Source organism: Anarrhichthys ocellatus, unplaced genomic scaffold (genome assembly GCF_004355925.1).
Source record: "Anarrhichthys ocellatus isolate YVR2014 unplaced genomic scaffold, GSC_Weel_1.0 scaffold226, whole genome shotgun sequence".
NCBI classification, from domain to species: Eukaryota; Metazoa; Chordata; class Actinopteri; order Perciformes; family Anarhichadidae; genus Anarrhichthys; species Anarrhichthys ocellatus.
The window spans coordinates 56,956-68,431 of NW_022280256.1; the positions used below are offsets into that span (position 1 = coordinate 56,956).

The 11,476-nt window shown below is 42.5% G+C and overlaps 3 protein-coding genes across 3 annotated transcripts in view; all 3 read right to left on the minus strand.

Annotated features, from left to right (window-relative positions):
• Nucleotides 1-33: 33 nt before the first annotated feature.
• On the minus strand, nucleotides 34-3,907 carry ik (IK cytokine). Its single transcript, XM_031879089.1, has 9 exons — nucleotides 3,756-3,907; nucleotides 2,482-2,548; nucleotides 2,298-2,390; nucleotides 2,164-2,223; nucleotides 1,897-2,064; nucleotides 1,520-1,634; nucleotides 1,190-1,260; nucleotides 1,008-1,054; nucleotides 34-855 (listed from the first exon to the last, which is right to left on the minus strand). The coding sequence occupies exons 1-9, from the start codon at nucleotides 3,763-3,765 to the stop codon at nucleotides 581-583; spliced, it is 906 nt and encodes a 301-aa protein (XP_031734949.1). The 5' UTR covers nucleotides 3,766-3,907; the 3' UTR covers nucleotides 34-580.
• A 2,923-nt stretch (nucleotides 3,908-6,830) lies between these two features.
• Nucleotides 6,831-7,793, minus strand: ndufa2 (NADH:ubiquinone oxidoreductase subunit A2). The gene is made up of 3 exons (XM_031879095.1): nucleotides 7,646-7,793; nucleotides 7,095-7,201; nucleotides 6,831-6,996 (listed from the first exon to the last, which is right to left on the minus strand). Exons 1-3 carry the CDS (start codon nucleotides 7,744-7,746, stop codon nucleotides 6,905-6,907), a joined length of 300 nt encoding a protein of 99 aa, XP_031734955.1. The 5' UTR covers nucleotides 7,747-7,793; the 3' UTR covers nucleotides 6,831-6,904.
• Nucleotides 7,794-8,766: 973 nt separating this feature from the next.
• LOC116400962 (A disintegrin and metalloproteinase with thrombospondin motifs 2-like) overlaps nucleotides 8,767-11,476 on the minus strand; it is a 22,090-nt gene continuing 19,380 nt past the window's right edge. The window contains 6 exon segments of the mRNA XM_031879086.1: nucleotides 8,767-9,598; nucleotides 9,686-9,866; nucleotides 9,986-10,060; nucleotides 10,171-10,300; nucleotides 10,888-11,092; nucleotides 11,304-11,436. Coding sequence (XP_031734946.1) covers nucleotides 9,016-9,598; nucleotides 9,686-9,866; nucleotides 9,986-10,060; nucleotides 10,171-10,300; nucleotides 10,888-11,092; nucleotides 11,304-11,436 — 1,307 coding nt within the window. The 3' untranslated portion in view covers nucleotides 8,767-9,015.

Genomic DNA, 11,476 nt, shown 5'->3' on the forward strand with positions numbered 1-11,476 from the left:
AGCATTAATTTGACCATGTAGCTACATGCAGCATTAATTTGACCATGTAGCATTAATTTGACCATGTTGCTACATGTAGTATTAATTTGACCATGTAGCTACATGCAGCATTGATGTTAACCCTGTAGCTACATGCAGCATTGATGCTAACCCTGTAGCTACATGCAGCATTGATGCTAACCCTGTAGCTACATGCAGCATTGATGCTAACCCTGTAGCTACATGCAGCATTGATGCTAACCCTGTAGCGACATGCAGCATTGATGCTAACCCTGTAGCGACATGCAGCATTAATGTGACCATGTAGCGACATGCAGCATTAATGTGACCATGTAGCGACATGCAGCATTAATGTGACCATGTAGCTACATGCAGCATTAATGTGACCATGTAGCTACATGCAGCATTTATGTGACCATGTAGCTACATGCAGCATTTATGTGACCATGTAGCTACATGCAGCATTTATGTGACCATATAGCTACATGTAGCATTAATGTGACCATATAGCTACATGTAGCATTAATGTGACCATATAGCTACATGTAGCATTAATGTGACCATATTGCTACATGTACTATTAATTTGACCATGTAGCTACATGTTCTATTAATTTGACCATGTAGCTACAAGTAGCATTAATGCTAACCCTGTAGCTACATGTAGAATTAATTTGAATGAGCGTCGGTACCTCCATGCTCGGACAGTCGGCTTTGCTGCGGATCAGAGTTGTCGGGATGTCGGTGTCGGTGAACTCGTCGTCCAGGTCGACCACGTACGCCATCCTGCCGGGCAGGAAGAGCTCGTTCCTCTCCACCTGACCCGTCCTGAACACCACCCGGTAGATGTTCCTCCCTGAGATAGTTCATATATGTTGAGGAAAACATCAGCAGAACTTCTTCTTCCTAAATATTACAACTTTAGTCTGGAGATATTAACGTTGTCTTCATTTTAAAACAAAAACAATCATCATCATCACAATAACTTCAGAATGAAACCAGACTCACCGAGACGAGTCTTGAACTCGATCTTCTCCTCCGGCTCCACGTCTTTCCTGAAAGGTCAGACAGACAGGTCAAATGTCAGACAGACAGGTAATATTCATCGGTTCTTTCGTAGAAAACTAACTTTACTGTGAAGTTGATTTGTTGTTGACTCAAATAGAATGTTTTAATATCTGGTTTCATACTTGGCCTCTTTCTGGACTTTCTCCATCATGTCTTCTTCTTCTCTCTCTTTACTGGTGATTTCAGCTCTGACCTGTAAAAAACACACACACACACACACACACACGCACACACACACACACACACACACACACAGAGACTATTAGCCCTTGTATAACCCTTTTATAGCAGCTGCTTGTTTGCATCTAGGTAACAAACTGCTACAAATGCATAGCTCTACAAAATAAGCTACTTCAAAATGTTTATCTGGAGCTACATGCAGCATTAATGCTAACCCTGTAGCTACATGCAGCATTAGAGCTAACCATGTTGGATAAAGTGTGAACACTCACCTTCTGCAGCAGAGCGAAGTCTAGACCTTTCACCAAGTGAGTGTGCTCCATGTCACCTCCCAAGAACTTAGACTCCTGGATCAGCTGACGCCGTTTCTCTGCTGCTGACTTGTCTCTGAAACGAACACAAAAAATATACAAGTATTAATTACAAATATATGTACGTCACATCGGTGGGTCCTACAACTCTGTGGTTAGCTGTGCTGTTAGCTCTGTTAGCATTAGCATTATTCACGCCACAGCGGTGGGTCCTAAAGCTCTGTAGTTAGCTGTAGTGTTAGCTCTGTTAGCATTAGCATTACTCACGCCTCAGCGGTGGGTCCTAAAGCTCTGTAGTTAGCTGTAGTGTTAGCTCTGTTAGCATTAGCATTACTCACGCCTCAGCGGTGGGTCCTACAGCTCTGTAGTTAGCGGTGGTGCTAATCAGCTCGGTCTCCTCGTAGTCTTTGTTGACTCCATCTCGTCTCTCTCTCGCTCGGTCTCTGTACTTCTCAGCCAGCTCTCTCTCTCGCTCCATCTCCTGCTGACGTAGCTTAGCATAGTAGCTGCAATGAAGAAATAATGACAATGGAGACATGATCGGATTAAACAAAGCTCAGGATGATTATCTAATCAATAAGACTTATTATCTCATCAATAATCACCTTTTCTTCTTCCTCCTCCTCGCTGCAGGATCCTCATCCTCGTTGTAATCCCTCGGCATTCTGGGAGATAAAATAATGATCCAGTTAATTCCTTAATCATCATCATCATCTTCATCATCATCGACATCACTCACTCATGGTGTCTGGACTTAGAGGGCGGGGCCGAGGAGGGCGTTGCCCTTGGCGTCATCAGCAGCTTCCTGAAGTCATCATTGGTCAGTTTGGACCTGGAGAGTTAATGAGAGAATGACTACAACGTGTCGGCCATGTTTCCATGATACTACTACAGAAACACACAAACTGTGTAATAATACTCACTGAGCAGCTGCTCTGTGGTCGTCCAGCTCATGGCCCTCAGGGGCCAAAGGGTTGGAGTAGCTCTCAGCTGTACACAGAGAACAGTAGTATTTACATAGTAGTATTAAAAAGTACCTCTGAGTTAGTGCTGGGCGGTATGACCAAAAATGCATATCACGGTATTTCGTAAGATTCTGGCGGTTTCACAGTATATCAGGTATTTTTTTTTCTTTGCGTTAACGCATTAATTAATTAACGCCGAAAACTAACACAAGAACCGCCGGCCAACCAGCCAGCCGTTTGTGTGGCGTGTCTTCCGTCACTTCCTGTGGCGTGTCTTCCGTCACTTCCTGTTTCCTTCACCTACATTCCCCTGGGTCCTAAGTCCCTCCATGTACAGCTTCTTATCACTCTATGTACCAACGTTTAGAAACATTTATAACAAATACCACACATATTACGGTAATCAGCGTTGCATATGTATCTGACCAAAATATTCAAAAAAGCATCCGAGTACCGTAATTGCATACACTCTTCGTATTCTAACACATGTTTTCGGCTGAGGTGATGGAGAAAATTGCTAGTGTTGCCACCAGAGGCAATAACATCGGCTCGACAAACTTTACAATATATCGTTTTTTGATGTACGTCAGATTTTTTTAAACCAAAAAACCTCCAAACAGCAGACGCAGCTCCTCTCTTGGGCACAAATTGTATTGGTGCATCTCCGGTCTCTCTCTGGTCCTCCTGCATCGCTCTTTTCTGTTCTTTAATGTAGCGACGGAGCTTCTTCTAGCTGTTAGCAGACTAGCTAGCTAACTTAAGACAACTAGCTCCGACCGGTATACCGCCCAGCACTACTCTAAGATGTAGTACAGTAAAAAGTACTATATGTACCTCTAGTAGTACATGTAGTAGTAGTAGTACAATAAAACATGTAGTAGTAGAGCAATGCAACATGTAGTAGTAGAGAAATAAAACATCTAGTAGTACTACACACAGAAGAGCATGCAGCTTTAATTTGTCTGTTTGTTGTGATGCTAAGAGAGGACGGTAGAGCTACGCTAAGCTAACTGAGCCTCGTGCAGAAGGTGACTCAGCGTCTACACTACTTAATACATAAAGACACTTATTAGCTTATTTGTGTTTAGTTTAGCTTTAATCTGTTGTGTCCTTATTAATAAACTTAACCGCATCTATTTAGCTAAACATCGGCTAGCATGGTGATAACGCAGCCTAACGTGTTAGCGTGCTAACAGAGCGCTAGCTAGCAGACTTCTGGAGCTCGAACTCACTTTCCGGCATCTCTGCGGCGGAGCGTCGCGTCTCTTCTTCGGCTGAAGATGAGCTGGTTTCACAGAAGAAGAGGAAAAACCTTGTTGTTGTTTATCGGCGCTGCTAGTGGGTTAGCTTCCTCACAGGAACCTCAATCTGTTGTGACGTCACGTCCTGTTCCGCTCTGATAACGTCACAGTCCGTTTAATAATCACAACAAACATGTTTTTATGTTTATAATGTTTATAATGTTTCACTGAGACAAAGATCATTAAACACGATCAGATATTATAAAGGTACAATTAAAAAATACAGACTTCTAAGTAAAAGTACTGTGTTACAGTACAATATATTTAAAGTATTAAAATGTGACTGTTGTACTATTAAATATTATAAATATGAATAATACATTCACATTATTAACATGAATAATACATTAATATAATTAACATTATTAATAATATATTAACATTATGAACAGCCTCATGATGGCGCAGCAGACAGCTGCCTCGGTGTGTTGGTGCTCATTGTTTTGTGTTGTTTTTGTTGTAAATACTGTTTTCTGCTGTGATACCCGGAGCTCTTTCACCAGAGATGAGCTCATAAACATCAAGGGACGACTCCAGCGGACTGAACCCTTTCCGTAAGTCAGCATGGTATGCTGATTTAGCCTAAGGGAATTACCCACAAATCATTGCAATGTGACGTTAAACACGGGGTAACCAGTGGACGCATGGAGACGTAAAAAAAAGGTAAACAAAGAGGACGGATCACGTGTGTTCAGCCTGTCATAATACATTTACTCAGAAACATTAAGGGTTAAAGATGGAACAAAAAATAAACATGAAATCAGAAGATATGTATTTATTTATTCATCAAATATTTGATTTTGTCATTGAAGCTGTTTTGATAAAAACGAGTAAATAGATTATATAAAATCACCTCATCTTGTGAGGAAAGAGCCTGGAAGACTTTCAAATCAGGGAGTACAAAGTATAAAATAAATACACACAATTATACATCATATTTTTTGTAGTTTTCATGGTAATGTGATATGTTGCAGCAAAGTGCTGTTCCATTGTTATTTACACCATTTCAAGCCCTCACAGTCTCTCCCTCAACCACTTACCAGGTGACGTCAGTAAGTCCTTGAGGGTTCAGGGTTTGAGGGTTTAGGGGGGACATTGGGATCAGGCCAGAGACTTTTCTTCATCCTCCGTTTTGTGCTTCACTGAGACCTGGCTCTGTGGATCCATACCGGACTCCGCGCAGCTGGCTGGCTTCTATGGAGCTAAATCCAGGTCAAAAGGTTTATTCATTTTAAAAAAAAATGAACCTGGAAGTTCAAGTTGTGGTCTTGAACATTCAAAAATACAGCAATGTATTCAAAATAAAAATAAGTGAATGAAACATTTTATTGGGTTGAATATAATTTTGATTCAGTTCTGGAATTTTTTTGAATACAATTTTCTTTTTCATGTTTCACTTTCATATATATTTTGTTATTTGAGGTCTTATATTTTTCAGTTTCAGATTTTATATTTTCAGTTTCAGATTTCAGATCGTTGTTTTTCAGTTCAGACCCTGCAGTTCGGACGTCCGATTTGCACGTCAGGACCGCTACGGGCCTCCAGCAGAGTTTCCTCTGGCTTCGCCCTGCCCAGACATAGTTCACCATCTTTCGGGTCCTATCGCACACACTCACACTCCACCTCCCCGACGTGCATTAGACTCCTTGGTCCGTGTTTCAAGACGGGTCGGGTGGGTTGCTGACATAGACAGACTCCTGACGCCTTTTACTTGAGCCGATCCCTGCTGGTGCAACGATGTGACAGTGATTCTACAGCACTGTTCTCCTGATCTGGAATCTTTCATTATAAACTGTAAACCCTTTTACCTCCCCGTGAGTTCATTCATTCTGGTCAGTGTTTACATGCCGCCGCAGGGCAACGTGCAGGAGGCACAGCGGACACTCGCTGAACAGATAGTGTGTGCGGAGCGGACCAACCCGGACTCTTTAGTTATTGTCCTTGGTGACTTTAACAAAGGAAACCTCAGCCATGAACTCCCTAAATACAGACAGTTTATTAAATGCTCAACCAGAGAGGAGAACATTCTGGACCACTGTTACACACAATCAGCGGGGCCTATCACGCCGTCCCTCGTGCTGCACTGGGACTCTCCGACCACGTCATGGTCCATCTGATTCCTGCTTACAGGCAGAAACTCAAGCTGTAAACCTGTGGCTGCTACCCAATTCACCACAGTCGCCCCCATACGTTTTATAACTTTAATACAATTTAATCATTGTTCATTATAAAAACAATAAGATTAGTTCATTTTATAAAATATGAAACAGATAGTAAGTGAATATTCAAGACTGCCTGAACTGATCATTATTATTATCATTATCCTTATGATTAATAATAAGTGACTGACGTTCCCTGAGCTCTGCTGCCCCCTTCAGGTCTACAGAGGGACTGCTGATGATGAAGGTTCTCCAGGACCAGCTGGAGCCAGACTCGTATTTATTCAACTGATCAACAGCAGCCAATCAGAGGGTTAGGGTTAACCCTAACCCTTAGATATTAAATATTCAACATGAGATCACACCAATAAACCTGAAATTATTGAATCATAAATAAGATGTTAATAATCCTTTCAAACTGAAGGTTCTGTGTATGAAGATTTATCATCAAGTGAGAATAGTCACTTTATACAATAACAATAACATATTTAAGTAAAACACCTTAAACCCCAGTGAATCCACCTCAAGCCCCAGTGAAACCCCTTAAACCACCTTAAACCCCAGTGAAACCACCTCAAGCCCCAGTGAATCCACCTTAAACCCCAGTGAAACCACCTCAAGCCCCAGTGAAACCACCTTAAACCCCAGTGAATCCACCTCAAGCCCCAGTGAAACCACCTCAAGCCCCAGTGAATCCACCTTAAACCCCAGTGAAACCACCTCAAGCCCCAGTGAAACCACCTCAAGCCCCAGTGAAACCCCTTAAACCCCAGTGAAACCCCTTAAATAATCCAGAGAAAATAAAGCAAGATAAATATAACTATAAACAAAGAAGCAGGAAACAGAGTAACATTAATAATAAGGTTTATTCATATCAACACATTTACATACAAACTGAAAAAATGTTTGGACGAAACCACTTCAGGGTTTGGACTGAACCAGAGTCTGCAGAGCTCCAGCCACCTGATCAGCTGACATGTTGTCCACTGAGACGCTGCTCTCTCTCCCAAAATCTGAACACAGAGATCATTATAATTAATAAAGGTATTACTTCAATGAAAGCAATGAAGCGACAGCACTGTAAATGAAAGCAGTTGAAGTAGCGACTCACCGTATCGGGCCCAGACCTGGGCCTGGACTCCAGAACACTCTCTGATCCGGATCGGGAAGTCTGGGTTGGAGGTCTTCAGAGTCACGTAATGCTGCTCCACAAAGTCTCTAAACACAGACAGTTAAAGTCTTTATTGTTTATTATTACAGTTCAATTGGAAAACATTATTTCATAATAATGTTCAGATATTATTCACTATAACTATTTATTTTATCTGACATACAGACGTTTAATACAACTGTTCTCTCTAACTGGACCTCTTTCATTTTAATTAAATACTCCTGATATATATGTATAATATAACTGATGTAGACTAACTTCTGTTTCTATTGTGAAGTCTGAGGAAGAAGTCCAGCTTGTTCTAGGTCTAACGCTAACTGTTAGCTGCTAACAGCTGCTAACTGTTAGCTGCTAACATCCGTCAGAATAACCTCAGAGCAGCTAACAGCCAGCTAGTTAGCTGCTAACTGTTAGCTCTGTTCAGGTCACACTCTACTTCGGTTCTATATACTCACTCTTTGTGCATATATACTGTACTCTTCCGGTCTCACCTGGCCCCTTTGCTGGCCGCAGAGCTCTGACAGAGGAGGACTCTGATCTCTCTGATGTTCTTTAAACCCGAGCTGAGAGCTCTCACCGCTGAGGCCGCCATCTTAGCTTCTGTCTGTCAAGGACGGCGCGAGGGTTAAAACAGCCCGGGATCAGGCAGCTCATGGGGGATTGAGTCCTGAGTTCATCCTCGCAGGCATCAAATGATCAATAAAGTAAATCAGTCATTATGCTGAATGATACATATTGTATTCATGTATTCATTACTTTATTGTTTCAGCTGGTGAAGGTGGAGCTCATTCTAATGGCTTTATATATTTATAATAAAACATAATTTATTAATGGATTATATTTTGTTTTAGTGACTAAAGTTATTATATAAATGGAGTTCAGTAGAAAGTACAATGTGTACTTTTAAGATGTAGTGAAGAAGTAGAAAGTAGCAGTTAAAGGAAATACTCAAGTAAAGTATAAGTACCTCATACTTGTACTTGAGTAAATGTATTAAATTACTTTCTAGTTTCTGTTACCATCTTCTTCTATTGTTCTTCATCTCAGAGAGAAACATTCTACTTTTATTTAAAAAATGTTTTTTTATTATGAAATATTATATTTAATATGAAAAACACTGAAGAAGTTAAAATTATCCAGATATACATAAATAAAGCTGTTAATACATAAGAAATATATATATAAAATAATAATATTAATAACTTTTGAGCTTGTTTTTAAAGACTATATTGATTCTTCTTCAGATGTTCAGTGTCATGTTTCATGTTTCCTTTGATCCTCAAAGAATCCATGAAGTCGTGACTCATCACATCTGAACTCTGATGTTTAACAGACCAGCAGCTGTTCATGAGAACGAGATGTTCAGACTTTCATTTGGTTGTTTTGTGCAGAAACTGAATACAAAACAGATACATTCTGTTTTAAGGTTTTAATTAAACCATTTTCTTTGTTTTTGTTCAGATGAAACAAACCAGATGAAACATGCTAATTTATTATAATTGCTAGGTGGTTACCTTCATACAGAGCCAGGCTAGCTGTTTCCAGTCTTAATACTAAGCTAAGCTAGCTGTTGAACTGTCCCTTTAACACGAGTCGTGATGACATCATCAGCTGGATGAGACTTTGCTTTATTCATAAACAGGATTATTTGTTACATCGTGAACATTCTGGTTGTATACGGTAAACCTTTGATCTTTATTCTACATTTGAGGAAACAATGAAGGTGAAGTCGGTTGTTTGTCTCGTCGGCTCTGCGGTCGGTTTCTCGTTAAGAGTTCGTTAGCGTTAGCGGAAAGTGAGCAAGCTGCACATGCATCATCACGAGTGAACAACAAAAATAAATGAAATGTTTTATGTGTTTTTATAATCCCTGTTTCCTGTCAGTCCGACCTTCTCTGCTCCTCACGAGATCCTTCCGTCGTTTCTCGTTCAGAAGCTGTTGGATTCGTTTGTTCTGCGTTCGTTCGCCGATCGGAGGCATCCGCACAAACTGGTTCTGTCCTCTGGTTACGTCACCGTCCAATCCCACGACCCGGTATGGGACCTCGTCCACCGAGTTGTTCGGGAAGGAGGACGAGGTCGCTTCTGTTTGGAGGCTCCTCCCCCCTGATGATGACGTGGCGGTGATGATGTCATCAGGGTCAGCGGTTACTGGGGGCATTGTGGGAGATTTCTTCTTGAATAAATGTGGGGAAGCAGTTTTTCTTGGTCGCCTTGTAGTAGTAGCAGTAGTAGTAGTTGGAATGATAAGAGTATGCTCGTAGGACGGGTACTCGTTATAATCGTCGTACTCCACGTACACAAAGTCGGTGCTGCTCCTGCTGGTCGGGGGCGGAGTCACAGCGACGGTGGGAGGCAGCCTGCTGCTGCTGATGATGATGTCACTGGTGACGTTGCCGTTGTCGGACGCTGATGTCATCGTCTCCATGGTTACACTCCAGGAACTACAAGACAACAAAAACCAGAAGATCAGTGACATCAGATCACTTTAAGGTGCGGTCGAGCTTTTAGTGGAACGTTCCGACTCCAACCTGTCGGCCGTCGGCGGGAAAATGCTGCTGAAGTTGCTGGAATTGGTGGAGTTGCTGGAGTTGCTGAGGTTTCCCTCGTTGCAGGACTTGCAGCAAATCTGACGGTAACCGGCGATAGAGCAGTACCGACTCAACACCTCCATCCGGCAAAACACCGAGCGGTCACCACGGCACCGCTGCCCTGGAGACAAGATGGACCACCGGAGCAGAACAATGTGATCAGGTTCAGGTTTATTTATCTATTCATCTAACATTCACAATGACTGCAAAGGAGGATGAGGAGGACTATGTGTGATTTACTGGAGGAGATCTTTGGAGCTGGGAAGCCTGGGTTGGACCTGGACAGCCACTGAATGATGACATTCTTCTGGTCACCTGCAGGGGGAGACAACCACACAGTTAGCTTACACACAGACTACATCTCCCAGCATGCCTCCCACTCCGTCAGTGCACATTTATCTGGTATGTGATGGGTCGATGCCTACCGCTACAGGGGGCAGGATGGCAGGTGCGGGTCTTGATTGGTGGAAAATCACTACAGTTACGGGCTAAACCCTCAGGACTCAAACATGCAACCTGACGCTCCTGAGTCCCATTTCCGCAGGATACTGAACACTACAAACACAAACATATTGGTCAAACTCAGTTGTTCAGTTTATAAACTGATCAGTCATTGATCTGGATTCAATGTTTATTATGGCCAAGTCAGGTGGTAGTCCTGAAGGAATTAGATTTAGTCCTGAAAGGAGGAAGTGAGGTAGTTTAGATACAAGAAAGGTAGAGGTAGACAAGAAAGATGGAAGTAAAAGTAATCCATAAAGAGGAGGTAGAGGTGGTCCAGAAGGAAGGAAGTGAGAAGTAGTCCCTAAAGAATGAAGGGGAAGTAGTCTAGAAAGAAGAAAGGTAGAGGAAGTCCGAAAAGAAGGAATTTAGAGGTGGTCCAGAAAGAGAAAGGTAGAGGTGGTCCAGAAAGAGAAAGGTAGAGGTGGTCCAGAAAGAAGGATGTAGAAGTAGTTCAGATTGGAAGCAGTTAAAAGGTACTTAAGGAACTTAAAGGTATTCCAGAACGAGTGACGAAGGGGTAGTCCAGAGAGATGGAGGCAGACATAGTCCAAAAAAAGAGAAGGTCAAGGTAGTCCAACTGGAGAATTGCTTGTGGTAAAATGACTTTGTGACTTTGTTAATGATTCCAGTCTTCGTACCGGGGTCCAGGGCCCAACTCTCCAGGAAGCTGGACACGGTAAACGATTGCAGGTTTGTTTCACTTCCGGCCGGTCCTCACCACAGAGTTTGCTGGGCACTGAGCGCTGCCCCCTGCTGGACATCTGCTGGCAGGACACCCAGCGCCGCCGCCACCCTGTCTGACCACAGGTGGCACTGCAGTCTTCCCACTCCCCGGTCACCCAGCTGACGAGACAGGAACAGACAATGAACCATGCTTTCTTATTTTTGTTCTTCTTTATTTCCTAGTCAGTGGAGTCTAGTCAATATTGTACAGTGTCTTGATATAATGCAATATTTTCCCTTTTTGAAATATTTTAAATACATTGCCAAACTGAGCTGGATCCAAATTGATCCTGTGGTTCCAGACCAGAATCAGGTGAGCTGTGGTTGTTACCTGGGGGAGCTGCAGGTGTCGCCGTTGCAGGTGCGGCTGATGGCTCTCGGTTTGTTGATGTTGGAGCAGAACGTCCTCTGAACCATCTTCCCGTCAGCTTTTCTCCGGCAGCCGAACCTTGTGTACTGTTTCCCTGTCAACCAGACAAAATACCGTTAGCCACCATTAACCCC

Bases quoted from the DNA above. Each gene is read 5' to 3' on its own strand.
- ik (XM_031879089.1), bottom strand. The intron at 2,224-2,297 runs GTGAGTGATGTC...TTTATCTCCCAG, and splicing joins TCTAAGTCCAGACACCATGA to AATGCCGAGGGATTACAACG. The intron at 1,055-1,189 runs GTATGAAACCAG...CTGACCTTTCAG, and splicing joins AAAGTCCAGAAAGAGGCCAA to GAAAGACGTGGAGCCGGAGG.
- ndufa2 (XM_031879095.1), bottom strand. From the start codon at position 7,746: ATGGCGGCCTCAGCGGTGAGAGCTCTCAGCTCGGGTTTAAAGAACATC. The intron at 7,202-7,645 runs GTGAGACCGGAA...GTCTGTGTTTAG, and splicing joins GCGGCCAGCAAAGGGGCCAG to AGACTTTGTGGAGCAGCATT. The intron at 6,997-7,094 runs GTGAGTCGCTAC...CTCTGTGTTCAG, and splicing joins CCAGGTCTGGGCCCGATACG to ATTTTGGGAGAGAGAGCAGC.